Here is a 15,400-nt window from a genome sequence, read left to right on the forward strand (position 1 = left end):
AGTGTTTTCATTGCTTTGTACTGCTTGAGGCTTTCTCTGTGGCAAAGAACACAATTCCTCTTATTAGAGCTGCAGGTTTTTTACTTTTGACTCTTGGTACACTGAGTTTTAAATGTCTGAAGCAACCATTAAACAGCAGCAAGAGGAAAAAGCTTTAGGTAAGAGTGCCTTAAGGCTGGATTAATGTATTGTGCTGGTGACTGGATAATGTCACTGCTCAGGTACCTCTGCATTGGATAGTTCTAGGGTTAGAGTAGAGCTTGAACCTAATCCCTGTGCTAAGTGCCTGCTCTTCATCCATTTGAGGCAATCAGTGGCAATTACTCAGATCAGAGACAGCCAAATGGAAATGAAAAACTTGTCTGTACTTCTTCCTCCGTGGCAGTTTCCTGACAGCACACTCTGGAAGCCATATGATGCCAGCATAATTGTAGTATAAATATCTTCTCTGTTAGGAAGGAATTGTTCAGAAAATAAGCTATGTGAGGGCATTGTGACAATACAATGTTGGTTTTGTCTGTAATATTTCAACAACATCCCTTTTATATTGTGTTGGAGCAATTGAGGTAATGTGAAAATTGGGTGAAGGCATTTTGTTACCCAACAGTTTGTCATTTTACTAGAGTTGAAGCAGGTATGTGTACAAATACAGATGATACTTTGCTTTATAACATTCAGCTGTTACTCTATTAAGTGATCACAAGCATGTTAGGATTGCCCTTCCACTCTTCACCAGTTGTAATATTTTAATGCTGACTTAAAACAAATTCATGTTAGCCATTGTTAATGATTTTGGTCTTTCTGTCTGAGCAGCAATAGTGTTTGTGGAGCATCTAATTAACATAATGTTTAATAATTTTGGTAATCTTTTTTAAAGGCCTCTTGAGTTTTTTGTTGTGTTTTTTTTGCCTCAGAGTTGCTGCTTAAAACTGCAGTTTTATAGCCTCATTTGTCAGTGAAACAGTGCAATGTCACTAGCAGACCTTCCTACAAGAGTCCTGCTTCCAGTGGAGCTACACCATGCATTTATTGTTTTTGGATTGAGATTTCACAGCACACTGACACCTCTGATTCTATAATTTGTACAGCCATGCCCCTTTACCTATGGAAAGCCTTTCTGAAATAAGTGAGGCTTCATGTAAACCTTGGCAGAATAGAGTGGAGCCACAAATCATCCTGAGATCTGCATTTTGTTCCCCCTGACCTCGTGTAAAGGTTACTGTGTTGTATACTGCAGGAGTAGATAGAAATGATAAAATAAGACATAGAATGACAGGGAGGTTGTTATGCTGCAAGTATTTATCCTCACTGCTGATTATAATAAATTCAAGAGTGTTTTTCTTACAGCTTAAAACTGGCTATGATGGCAGGCTAGACTGGTCAATCTGAATATACTGTAAGCTTTTCTTCATTGAGTATTTTAAGTATTTATGACACTTTCCTGGAAAAAAATTAGTACTCATCTGCAGTAGAAAAGCTTCTTTTTCTTTGATTTAAATCATGTTCAACAACAAAGAAAATATATATAGTCTTGATTGTGTAAAGGAAGGTGGGCCACAAAATCTGGGGAAGTCCAGTGTTGGGCCAGGACATGTTTGCACCTGGAGTTTATAATCCACTGTAATTTACTTCCTGAAGGAATGAGCAATAACTTCTCTGAGGGAGCCTGACAGCAGAAGAAAAAAGAAGCACTGGCATGGGAAATAATCAAGTTTAGCAGTTTGGAAAAAATACATATCTTTGTTTTGAGTTATGAAACAAAGTTTTTTTCTTATTAAGTTGTTCCACCTCTGCTATCAAGTGTGGTATAAAACTGAGGCAGCAGTGATGAAATCTGCCATGGAAATATCACTCTGTGCTGGTGTGGAATTTTTGGCAGATAAAAGGATCTGAAGAAAATCCATCTGGATTAGACTCCCTTCATGATAAGAAAGTGATAATGGTAGTAGAAATTATTGAGGATTTAGCAAAGACTGTAACTTAACTGTCTCTGAAGTAGAAGAACTAAACTTTCTTTTGATTCAATCTTGAGTTTTGATCACAGGGCTGGAACACCTCTGCTGATGAAGGCAGGCTGAGAGACTGGGGCTGTTCAGCCTGGAGAAGGGAAGGCTCTGGGGGGAGCTTAGAGCCCCTTCCAGCACCTAAAGGGGCTACCAGAGAGCTGGAGAGGGACTGTTCACAAGGGCATGGAGGCATAGCACAAGAGCACATGGCCTTAAGCTGGAGGATGGCAGGTTTAGATGAGCTATTAAGAAGAAATTCTCTGAATATTGAGACACTGGCACAAGTTGCACATAGAGACTGTGGGCTCCCCATCCCTGGAAGAGTTCAAGGCCAGGCTGGATGGAGCTTGGAGCAATCTGGTCTAGTGGAAGGGATTGGAACAAGATTGTCTTTACAACCCAAACCAGTCTCTGATTTTGTGACTCTCAATCTAATTGCTGTGTGTCTGTAGACTGTACTGTGTATTCATACCCTTACTGTGTTCAGCTTTAGTTTGTTTACTGTGGTACTGCACCTTATTCTCCCTCTGTTTAGTTTTATGGAATCTTTCATTAAGGGAAGCCTAAGAGCAAAATTGCTTTTTTTTCTCTCTTTTTGACTCTATAATAAAGGATAATAAAGCATGACCTCTTAGTAGCACAAATGTCTTTAATCCTAGAGGAGCTGAGGATGGGACTTATGCTAGAGCATGAGGCTGCATGGAATATGTTGAAAAGCAAAGCTGTGAACCCTTGGGGAGCTTGAGTGGGAGCTTAAGTGTTACTTCCCCCCCCCCCCTTATTAGATCCATATGTAAAGTCATAAGCATGTTTTGCTTTTTCTTCTTCCTTCCACAAAACCATCAAACAATCTGGTGGTTTTGATACTGACAATTTTCAACTGCTTTTTCAGAACCTCCATTTTATTTATGGAAGAGTGAATTGTTAATAAAGATGCTTATAAAGCTTTGGCTGATAGATTTCAAAAGCAATAAAGCTGTCTTTCCTTCTCTCTCTTTTTTTTCTATTTATCTAAGTTGTATCTGAAAAGCTTCTGAGATATTTGATAGCCATCCTTTTTGCATCTGTGGGAAGTAATATATTCCCATGCACACAGGAAAGTATTAATCTAAACTTTGGGTGTCAAGTAGATAAGAGTTTTTATCAGCCTTTAGAACAGGAAGCTTTGAGGCACTGCCACAAGTGACACCCTAAGTAAATTTAAAGTTGCTGTTGTGGAGACGATTAAACAGAAATGCGGAAATACAAAACCACGGCTCTTCCAAGCAGAGCTTTTCCACAGGGCTGCCACTCTTGTAGCTGCATCTTTGCTTCCATGTGACAGGCACAGGATCAGTTTGGTTTAGGCAATTTTTAACAGTTTTTAACAGTTGTGCTTTTCTAAGATAATGATAAAAGATATCCTTGATTTTTGTGGGACAGAACTGCTGCACTATCATGGTTCATCAGATAGGGCAATCTGCTTGCACAAACATGATCAGAAAATCAGTACTCTGTGTTCATCATGTGATATTTTTGGTAAGCAGTCAGAGTGGGGTTAGTGTGTAGTCTTGTGGGATAGATTTCTTTAGAGGTGGTCATCTCTCTTTCTGTACTTTTTCGGTAAAAAGCTACATTTTTGATCGTCTTGATCATCTAACACCCCAGATATAATTGTACTGAAAACTCTGCCAGACTGGTTGTTCACAAAACGTTCTTTTGCCTTGAAAAGTGCTGCTTTGAATGATTTTAATTGTGTGTCTTTGATCCCACAAAAATGAGCAAGTGCAGGTTTATGGTAAATCCTCCTCAGCCTTCCCCTTGTACACAGCTGGTGCTTGTGTACAGGTCTTAAATTAACAGGTCTTGCTAAGCCTAAGGACAGCCCAGGCTCAGGTTGCTGCAGGTAGCACTGCACAGTGAGGGAGGACATTTCTGGGATATCTGTTCAAAGTTTCCATGGCTTTTCTGCCATGTGCATTAAATTGTTCTGCTGTGTTGGCTGTTCAGTTCCCTTTTAACAACTTTAGTTTTAACATCTTTAAAGTCACTCATTAAGATGCAGACTTCAGTGTATACTTGTCATTTAAGACATGATGGCTTGGATGGCTGTCAGGTACCTGGCATCCTTCGTGAATATGCAGCAAGGCAGGCTGACAAGTCAGCTTGGCAATGCTGCAACAAGGCTTATTTTTTATTTTTTCTAATGTTACTATGGTGAGAAGGACCTTTGTCATGGTATTTATTTATTAAGGTTTCCCCCCCCTCCCACAAAGGCAGTTGTGTGGAGCTGGGGAGTTTTATGTGCCCTCAAACCTGGCTGTTGCAGCACAGTGTGCAGAAGACCACTAAATATTTTCCACTGCAGTGCAAAGCCATGCTAATAATGATGAAGGGGGCTCTTAGTGGTCCCCTGGGCTGCATTTTGATTAACCACTTGACTACTGGTTGAATTCTTCTAACAGTGCATTGATTTCAGTAGTGCTAATGGAACACAGCAGCACAGCTTGTGTGAGGATGGACTAGAGGTAGAAAAGTTAATTTTCTTTAAATTGTACCAACGATTTGCTACAGAAGTTTCTAAAATGTTGGTAGAAAGCATTTTGTGCTCTGCATTTAAAATCTTGAAACCTTTAGCTCATTTGATTGAATATGTTGTTAGTGCTTTCAGCTCACACTGCAAATTCTCTCTTTAAAGAAATCTTACCAGCTGGAGATGAAAAATGTGAATTGAATTGAGAATGTGTTAATTAGTTGGAAAAGGGAAAGAAGACCTTACACAAACTAAACCAGCCTTAACTACAGTCTGTGTCTAAGCACAGATACCAGATTTCAGGACTGAAATAGAAACAAGGGAACAGTTTCATGAATTAAAGTAAGAATAGTACTTATATTTAATGATTAAAACCAGAAGGAGAGCAGAGATAAAATTGGTGAATAGATTTGATCAGATGTGATTACTCTGACCTTATAATGCTAGAGAAGTTCTGTATTTTATGAGATCTGCTGATGGCAACACTTTTGACTTGAGCTATTATCTGTGCTGTATATCATCAAAAAATACTTTAATATGCACTAGTCTGAAAATCAGAGTTGAAGCCTCAAGGTTCCAAAGTACATCATTTTTAGTGTCATGTTAACTTCTTAATACATTTCTATTCTCAGAAGAACACCAAGCTGGTCCTTAGCAGAGTAGGCAGGCTGCTGGTGTCAGCTTGCAGTTTCAGCTGTATTGCAGCCTTTTCACTTGCTTCAACCAATATTGCTATTTTAAAACTCTTATGACAAACAGAGCACCTATCAAACAGCACTCACTGCTGAGTGACTAATTAGAAGTCTTATTCAGTGTACTGTCTTAGTGGAATATTTCTAGTCTTCCTGACTGTCTGATGGAGGAAAATTGAAACAGAATTTTTTAGCCTATTACAAAGCACCTTATTTGAAGGATGTGCTATATAGGAAAGGGAGAAAATATGCATGTAGCACTTACTATTGCTCATTTTTACTGTTTTATTAAAGAGCGACTTGAAAGCAAACAAAAATCAATTCCCTACCACAGACTGTGCTTTTAGCCACATCATTCTCAACGTGGGTGTTGTAAACCATTGCTATTGCAAATAAAACCTGTGGACATGGAGTTTAAATGCAGGAGGCAATGAAGACCTGCATCTGTGAGCTGGTATTTAGGTGCTGAAGGCCTGGGGCTTTAGCAGGTGCAGTTGCTTGTAGCAAGGAACAAGAGAGAAGCTTCTTTTCCAGTGCAGGGTTGGTGGCTTAGCTCAAATCTGCCACGTGGTTGATGCTGACGTGCCAGACTTTGCACTGAAACAACTGAGGATTGTTCACAAGTTCAGGTTCACCTGCTGTGCTCTAACGATGTCTGATGCAAAGCTGTAGATCATTTGTGAAGGGAACATATGGCTCCTTTCTAAACATGAGGATGGAGTTTGTTAGTGATATTTTAAATATCCCAGGACCTCACAAGAGGTATTTAAAGAGGTTTTTTTAAGTCTGCAGTTGGTTGGTGTTTTATCAATATTTTTCAATTTTTTCCAGGATGAGCTGTACCAACTGCATGCTTTTAGATTTATAGTATGCCATGTTCATGTTTTTAGTTTTAGTGCATTGACTTTTAATGCAACATCATATGAGATAAATGTTTAATAATTATGTCTTTTCATAACAGCAGCCAAGAGAAGATAAGCAATGCATTAATTCAAAAACACTTAGGTGTGTGTAGAACAGGAATTAATATAATGGCTCACACAAAGTTTAGGAGAAAAAAGTTTTTATTAACTCCTGTTGCTTTGTACTAACTTGACAGTTGTGTTTCTAACTTTTTTTTGGTTAAAGCTCTAAGTTTTGGCTGGGAAAAGAGATTTCAGATCTTGCATTTTAAATTACATAAATCCTAATTAAGGATAAAAATTCTTGTGGTTTCTCAAATACTATTTTCCAGCAAAAGTAACTTTAATGTCTGCCTTAATGTAGTTTTCCCCTTCAGGAAAGAATTATCCAACATGAATTTGCTAACAGCATAATACATCTATCCAGACTTTTTAAAAAGAATCCTCATAAGATATTAGGGTTTGGGGTTTTACCTCCAAATGATGAAAACCTCCCAAGTCTTGCTATTCATGTTTTGGAAAATCCTGATGTGTAGATTGGCATCTCCAGGATTCCACTTCTTCATCTCCCTTGTCTTTATGATCACACTCAGAAGTGTAAATTGCTGGTGTCTGGTTGAGCTTGGTCCAGCTGCTCATGGGAAACCCACGATTTGTTCACCTCTGGATTCCTGTTTAGGGAGAGCCAGCTATGAGGTGTTACCAACAAGCTCAAGCACACACTGAGTTAAAGTTCAGGGTGAGGTAAAATGAGCAGCAAGAGGAGCAGAAATGTAATTCTTCATCGAGGGGCTGATCATTAAGAAAAAAATTTGGGAGGGATGATTCTCAGCCTAGAACTCACACTGGCTTGTAGCCAAGAAGAAAGGGTACAACCAGAAGAAGTAGTACTTGACTGGAACTGTCAGGATTATTCACTGGTGAATTCAAAGTTCTTTAATGAATTCTCAGGCTTATTTGTGGAAACCAGCACTGACTTGTCCATTTCTGCAGGCAGTTGTTGTTTTGGACAGCAGTCTTTGATGTAGATGTGTTTCCAGTCTGACTGCATCAGCTGGCTTCCTGTTCATGGGCACAGAGGGAAGACTGCTTCTCTAGGGAATACTCAGATGGAACAGACTTGCATTTCTCTCTTCCTTCTCCTGCTCTTTCACGTTAATTTCCTCTTGTATGTACATATTGCTGCATTTTTTTTCAGCTCTGGATAGTAGTTTTATGTAAACTGTTTCATGGGACTGTTTATATGCAAGTTTCATAGAATTGCCTTCACTGTGCTATTATCTGATTAGTAGCTGAGAATGAAGCAAGTGAAAGCTGCTTCAGGTGCTTGGGATATAGATCCAATGGGAATGGGAAGATGGGAGGGAGGAGCTGGTGGTTGTGTAAAGCATCTCCTCTCTCTGTAGACTGTGGTGGAGAAAAAACATGAACATTTTTGAGCAAGGTGCATCCTTGGAGTGTTTACTGTTGCTGGCAAGAAGAGGGAAAGATGTCAGATACTCTTGGTAATTCTCCCAGACACATTAATATTTCAATGTGGTTAAAAGTGATAAAGGAAGGCACGTTTCCCCTATACAGACAGATTATCCTGGAGAGATCCATGCTCTGCTTGTGTGTAACCCATCCCAGTGGAGGAGCAGTAGTGGGACTGCTCTGGAAAAGCCTTAAAAAAAAAAACAAAGTGCAGCTGGCCACAGGGGAGACCAGAAGCCTGAGAAAGTCTGTAGCTTGTGCTGAGAAAAATGTCTATCTCTTCCTCTTTGCTTCTTGGAATGGACAGGGAGGGTGTGTGCTGGGGAAGTATCTCTGTGTGGTTCTGCCACGGCTGCTGGGAGCTGTTGAAGAGTCAGGCTGGTGCAGTGTGTGACTTTGGAAGAGGGATTTTGTTCTTGCAGGTAGATCTCACAAATACAGGGATCCTGTAAAATCTTGTGAGCTAAGAGCAGCATCAAAGATCTTTGCCTGTCAACAAAAACACTGGGGTGCAAAGAATGTGTTCACATCTGACAAGCAAACATGTAGACTGCAGTTGTGTATTTACCAAAAATCAGACTGTTGTCTGTATTTTGGGGATTTTTCTCCATCTTTTGTTTCTTTAACAGGCCATGAGATCCCCATTAAAATGAAATATGGTGTAAGTGATAACTTGGCACTGTGTGCTGTAAAATAAGGAATTATAGCTTGTGCTTATGTATTACCCTGTACTTAATAGGACTTAAGTAGAAGAGAGGATTTGCTTGACTAACCTTCTGAAGGGAAAAGCCATCATATGATAGCATAATTAACTTGAGATAGAAGACATATTTTTATTTTAAATGACAAAATTCATGGCTCATTCTTGTTGGCAAGCTATACCCAGGCATTCAGCATTTTCCACCCCTAATTGAGTATGATGCTGAAAGTTGAACTTTCCCTATGGTTGAGCTGCATCTCTGATGTTATACCAGAGATTTCAGAAGTCTTTTTTTGTGCTAGAAAGATCTTGAATTTGAAATGCCTATAAAGTCTGTTATTTTGCATTCAGACTTAGGAGGGGGGAAAAAAAACAGTCCACAAGCCCTTTTAGACCATAAAGCTCCTCTAATGGAATTTTATTAATTATTGAAAATTATCATGATAGTAACCATGCCTTTTTAATAGTTAGATCTCAGGTACTGATTTTGGTGTGATGAAGTGGAAGATCTGATTCTTGACTGCAGTAAAGCCAAATGTCCTATTATTATGTAGCTCTACTGACTGAATTGAGAACACCCTTTAAATTGCTGCTATCTGTATGCATGCTCTGTATGTTCTTATTCAGAGCACAAATCAGAGCCTTAGATGTCAGTGGTCTGGTGTGCAAGAATCCCACAAGGATAAGAACACAGGCAGAATATTTTGAAAGTGCTTATTGATTTGAAATTACAAAGTCATTGTACAAACTACTTTGCTTCAGTGCTATTGTCATTGGCAGTACAGCTCAGTTTGTCAAATCATTCCTGCTGCAGAGACTGACAAAGAAGTGGGGACTTCCTGCCATGACTTTTCTTTCCCTCATCAAGTTCATTTTGCAATGCTTTGGCTTACATTTCAAGTTTTATCTTTAAAAGAAGCTATTTTCAAAAAATTGGAAAATAGATAGGTCAGGTTGTATGTTTTGCATATAATAATATAATGCAACATTCTAACTTTTGCCCACAGATTTTGTCACTATTCTATTCTAATACTGCAGCCTTTTTTTTTTTTTTGTATTTTCTTTTGGGCTCTCTAAGTAACATATTCTGGATGAAGTTGTGCACAGTTACTGCCACAGCATAAAGTGTTCCTAGGTTGATGGCTGGCTGACTTTAATGATCTTGATTCTTGCCCATAGGAAAAGCCAGAAATGATGCAGGTATAATTTAGATAACTGTGGGATGAACTACCCAAATTGAAAACCTTCTCCTCCACTGCCTTTGGCAAGAATCTCTCCACTATGGTAATAATTTTTCTTGCCTTAAAGGCTTGCATTAGAGGGTTGTTCTAAGAAGAAAGTCCCTTGGAGCTGGAGGGGTAATGTCCTTTAAAACTGCTGCTTTTTCCTTGGCTTATGGGCCACAAATCTTGCTCTGTATTACAGTCTTTAAAGTGTTGCAATAATCTAGAATGAAAAAAATATTAAAATGGGCAAAAAAAAAAAGAAAAAAAAATATCTTGTGAAACCACAGGAAATGTTTCTTGTGAGATGTGATGTAGTGCTACTCAATTGTTAAATTAGATCATATTGCAACATTTATTAATTGGGTCATATGTCTGGTGCCAAGTTTCGGATCGTGGGTATTTGATAAAGTGATAGCAGAGCTTGAAAAACTAGTTTGATGCTTAAGAGTATATACGTCCTATAAATGCTTGACAAATGAAAACAAATTGTTGCAATTTAGTAGTTTTGAGCACACTTTGATTAGAAACTTATTTTTTTCTTGTTATTTTCAGTATGGATTAGCATAATTTTTAAGTCTTCATACATTGATTTTTGTAATTCAGCACTTTTTCTTCAAGTCTGAGTTGAAATCTCTGCAACCGTTTTCTTGTGTGATCAAAAAGGACCACACTGAGTTTTAATGTTATAACAAATATTACCCAGTAGGACCCTTCAGTCAATCTGGACTGTGGATTCCCAAAAATAAAAGGAAGAATTTGTCAGGTTATCTGTCAGAACTGTGAAATGAAGGTCAGTTATGGTCTGTGTTTCTCTTTAGATCTCATAAATGGAGCCCAGGAACAGTGTGAATTGCCTCCTATGGATGGTTTTCCTCACTGTGAAGGGAAAATAAAGGTAAGTGAAATGGTTTTAATCTTATGTGCATTCTATTAAAAATGGAACATATGTTGCAAGAGGTCACTATTCAGTGGTGTGAAACAAGAGCAAGTGAGTCAAAAAATAGGATATTTATGACTGTGTGTTACTGCAGCATGGCTCACCTCAAGCCTTTAATACTACTGCTGCAGAGAAATGAAGTGGCATCCTCTTACAACAGGAAAAAGTTGCCATATTGTAATGCTGTATTATTTACTGAAAAGCCTTATTGTTTGAGTGCTGTCTTGTTATTCAGAAACTCCTCCTTTTGGAAAACCCCTGTTCTCTTCCCCATGATGAGTAATTTGGTGTTTCCCTGCCCCAGGGCTGTGATTCTGTGGGTACCTCTGTCCTGCCCCTTTTTCAGCATGAAGTTTCTTTCTTTCTTTCATCTCTTTGCCCATAAGTCTATGGTTCCTATTTTCTCTTGAAAACATTCTGCCTCTTCTGCCCATAAGTGGGCAGTGCCTAAGTGTGCAACCAGAATTCTGGGATTCACAGTGGATTCTACTTAAGTCCTGTATTTTACTAATAATGCAGTTGGAAAGTTTAAATATTACAACCCGTCAGACTTCAGCTGGAAAGGAAAAAAGGCAACCAAAACAAAGAAACAAACTCTAGCAAACACGCAGAGATGGAGGTTTTTAAGGGTTTTTTCATCCCAAGATGTGTTTCAAATGTAAGTGATACTGATTTATTACTGTGAATGTCCCATCCCTGAAAGGCCAGGTTGGATGGGGCTCAGAGCAAGCTGGTCTAATGGAAGCTGTCCCTGCCCATGGCAGGTGTATTGGAATGAGATCATCTTTAAGCTCTCTTCCAACCCAAACCATTCTGTGATTCTGTGATTAGTGGGGGACAGTAGTAAAATTTCTGCTTGCTTAAAATACCCAAGTATTTTTGAAATTAAAAGTCTCTACATTTTAAATCTCTGGTCTGTGTTTTGATCTGTTTTGGCAAGCAGGCTGCATAGTGACTATGTAATAAATTATTTGAATATTGAAATATGAACTGCAATTCATTATTTGCTTCTGCAGAAATGGCAGATTCTTGGCAGATTTCAGTCTTGGTAACTGAAATGATCTGTGAAATTCTAGAGGGAGTATGTCATGGTGGGGAACACACAATGCGTTCAACTCCAGCCACAGCCAAATGTCTGGATCCCAATTTTATTTTCCTTTTGAAATTTGTCTCTGCTTGCCTGGCTGCCAGTTTGTGTAAGCTGTGCTCACATCTGCTGTGTTATTGCTCCCCAGCATTACTGAATGCAGGGATGCAATGTGCTGCTAATCATTAATAAAATTCCTGGTTTATTTTTGATATTTATAGTCACTTTGTCACTTCCTCCATTATTCCTGGGTGTGAAGCAGAGCTGTTTTGTTGCATTTTAAACTAATAAACTTTTGTGTCTTTTGTTCTGTTACAGTGGATGAAAGATATGTGGCGATCGGATCCCTGTTATGCAAGCTATGGTGTAGATGGGTCCACATGCTCCTTTTTTATTTACCTCAGTGAGGTCAGTAATCTTTTAATCTGCAGAAGGAAAACAACATATTGCCTTCAGGGCTTTGGTAACTGTGCTTTTCTCAAAAGAAATCGTCACTTTGTTCGAAATAATTGTGTAAAGAGGAGAAAGTTATTAAAACAGAATTATTAAGTGTGTTGCTATTATTCATGAACTCTGCAGGGGTTCCTAGCCTGGAGAATTCTAATGCTTGTAACTGCAGTGATGTAAGCAGCAGCACTTCAGGGAGTCCACGTTGGGTATCCTGTTAAACCTGGGTGTGAAGCTCAGTCAGAGATCTTTGCCTTTAAACACTTTTTCTGTTGCTTTTAATGCAGCTGCTGAGGTACTATTAGGGAGGCATTTGGAATGGAAAATTTAGAAAGTGGTGCTAGATGGTCCATTGTCCTAAGCAGCATGGCCACTTCCTGCTTGAAGACTGTTTGTGAATTGTGGTATGTGTTAGCAGAAACAAAACAAACAACCTGAATGTCACGTTTTTGATTGAAGTTGCAGCTATATTGGCTAAATCCTTTGGTATCTGCCACAGTGTTTTGTACACAGCTAAGCAGGGTGTTTGTCATGCTGAGGCTTTTTTTCTGTTTTCTGGGTGACACTTGTTTCCCAAGAATTAATTTTTTCAATCAATTATCATGAGCTCTATTACTGGGTTGAAGTGCATGCACCAGAAACAGTCAGGTGTATTTGATCACTCAGCCTCTTCTATCTTGTAAGTGAAATTTTGATAGTTTGTGGTAACTGATATTAGAACTAGTGTTGATATCCAGTGGTTCTCTGCTTGCAAAGAACTGAAAGAGCCAATATGGCTGAAGGATTGCAGCTAATAATAATTTCCTAGCTTCTGTAGGATTGGGAGGGTTGGGCTGGGATTTTAAGTTATATATCTGAGATTAAAACAGTAAGTCTATTATAATAAATAACTCCATTGTAATCAAGGCAGTTTCTGTTGATTTACTCAGCTGACTGTCATTGAACTTCTGGGGGTGTAGCTTGAAGCAGCAATAGTTAAATGCATATCCAAAACATCTATCTGAAGGCATAACAAAGGCTGGGTTGAATCACAGTTTTGACTCATTCCATTTCTGTGTTGATTTATTTATGGACTGTGAAGCTATGGAAGGAAAGATACAGGATGACTATATTATTTATCTTGTTATTTATCATAGAGGATAGAGATATAGTTTCATAATAATCTGAAATTATTACGGTTTCTACTAGAAGATTTTGTTTCAGCATCAGCAAAACTATGTTTGATCATTAGTATTCTGTCAACCAGCAGGTGCTTCATGGTTTTAATGCAGATATAGCTTAAAAATGATGAATGCAAGAATCTAATATTCCTCAATGACATTTATTATTTTGCATTTCTGTTAAATCCCAGTTTTTTACGTGACAATTTTCCCTTATCAGTTTTGAAAAGTCAGTTCATGTAGTTAGCTCTTTCATAATTGATCCTTCATGGCCAAATAGTTGTTTTTTCAAGGGTCTGGGATTTGAAATTTTTCTTTAGGCAGCAATATTTAATTTGGTCAACTTTCCATTTCATGAAGGAATAAAAGTGCAATTAGTCTGTGTGCATATTTGGTAACTTCAGGAAAAGGTCTTGTCCCTTTTTTTTTTCAGAGTGTTTTCTTATGGTAGAATGTAAAACTAATATTGGGTGAGCGTGTTATTAACCTTGAGTTTAAATTTGGCATTCTTAATCCTATGATTAATTTTATGATTAATGTCCAGCAGCAGAGGTTGAAAGCTTAAATGTTTGCGAATGCAAGCATGAAATGAAATTCTAATAACACTACAATGATGTGGATTTATGAGGTGTGTTGGCTGCTAGGGATAACTTGGAAATGCTGTTGCAAGAGTAATTTGTCAACGTGGACAGTGATGAAGAGTTGACAGTTTATAGCATGGTTGCACAGCTGAATGATAAATGTGTCTACAGAGCTCTCAAGTCAGAACTGCTGATTTAAAATATTAAAATGCATTAGGGTAATGGAAAGGGTATTGCTGTTAAGATTTTTCTTTTTTACTTCAAGGTTAGGCTGTTGGAGTGAAATAGTTGTGTATATGCATGTTTCAAAATGCAATATATGCATCAAATTATGTGCAACCTCAGTTTGGAAAAACAATGTGCATGAAATTATGCATATGTCTAGTTTTACTCTTAAAATCACCTCTACAATCTAGTGTGACAACTGTCTCTGTTCTTTTATACTCTTCTGGGATCCAGTTTTTTTTCTTCTGAAGCAGTTCAGTTAGGGTGTTACATTATGCCCATCCAGTACTCTTTGTAATGAAATTTTAAACTTGTAAACAAAGGAGCCCAAAATGTTTGGTTTTGGGGAGCAGTATGGGTCAGAACCACAGATACACAAAGTAATTTGTCCACAGTTTATGTAAAGGTTTAGAAACAAAAGGTTGGCATAAACCCCTAGCCTTTGGGTATCAGCCATGTGCTCTGTTTCAAAACAGAAACAATGCTGACCAAATCCAGGCTGCCCCAGGTTTTGTCTCCTGAAGAGCCTGCCCTGGTGCAGGTATCAGCCCTTTGGATGCACTCCTGCAGAACTCAGGAGCAGCTCCTCTCCACTGCTCTGTGTCTGGCTGCTTGAGCAGAGTGGGAGGCAAGTGCAAAGCAAGAAGCAGCCCAGCATGTCCAGGCTTCTGCCTTTTATTTTAAGCTGTCCCATGTGTAAACTTGCAGATGAAGCAGAGAATTTTTGCACTTCTTTCTCACTGTTTTGCTTCAGGCACTGGATCATTCCTGGGGTGTGATAGGCAACTGTGTGACCATAGACTCATGGAATGGCTTGGGTTGGAAAGGTTTTTAAAGGTCATCTTGTTCAAATCCCTGCCATGGGCAGGGAAACCTTCCACTACCCCAAATTGCTCCAAGCCCTGTCCAGCCTGGCCTTAAGCCTCAGGGATGGGGCAGCCACAGCTTCTCTGGGCACTCTGATCCAGGGCTTCTCCATCCTCTGGTCCTCTGAACACAAATTCTGCTGGAGTCTTTGGAGAGTGGATGAGATAAAAATGGCCTGAATAGCAAAACCAGACTTCTATTACCTTGAACATAGAGCCAGACAGGGATTAGAAATAGCAAACATTAAAAAGCAAGTTAAACTTGCTTCCCTTTATCCATGATGCCCATAGAGAAGAGTTACTTACTTTTAAACCTAGCATTCAGTTATGAAAAAGCAGTTGTTTAACACTGTAATGGCATTGGCACAGTTATCATTTTCAGGGATGGCATTGCCTCTGGGGATAAATGTGAAAAAATTAATTTCTAGGCAGTACAAAAATATATTTCACTGAGAAATGTCAATTTGCAGCTGAGGAATGAAGTTTTTAAAAATATCTTCTAGAAAATGAGTTTTTCACACTATTTCCAAGCTTTAAAAAAAAAAAAAAAAAGGTGGAGAAAGGAAAAAAAAAAAAGTCTCTAAGC

General features: G+C 38.6%; 1 protein-coding gene across 1 annotated transcript in view; it reads left to right on the forward strand.

The window, feature by feature from the left end:
* Nucleotides 1-15,400, forward strand: part of MGAT5 (alpha-1,6-mannosylglycoprotein 6-beta-N-acetylglucosaminyltransferase) — a 113,523-nt gene that overhangs the window by 48,219 nt on the left and 49,904 nt on the right. The window contains exons 4-5 of the mRNA XM_056495990.1: nucleotides 10,330-10,406; nucleotides 11,854-11,943. Coding sequence (XP_056351965.1) covers nucleotides 10,330-10,406; nucleotides 11,854-11,943 — 167 coding nt within the window. The remainder of the gene's footprint in view (nucleotides 1-10,329; nucleotides 10,407-11,853; nucleotides 11,944-15,400) is intronic.

Source organism: Oenanthe melanoleuca, chromosome 7, assembly GCF_029582105.1.
Source record: "Oenanthe melanoleuca isolate GR-GAL-2019-014 chromosome 7, OMel1.0, whole genome shotgun sequence".
Taxonomy (NCBI): Eukaryota; Metazoa; Chordata; class Aves; order Passeriformes; family Muscicapidae; genus Oenanthe; species Oenanthe melanoleuca.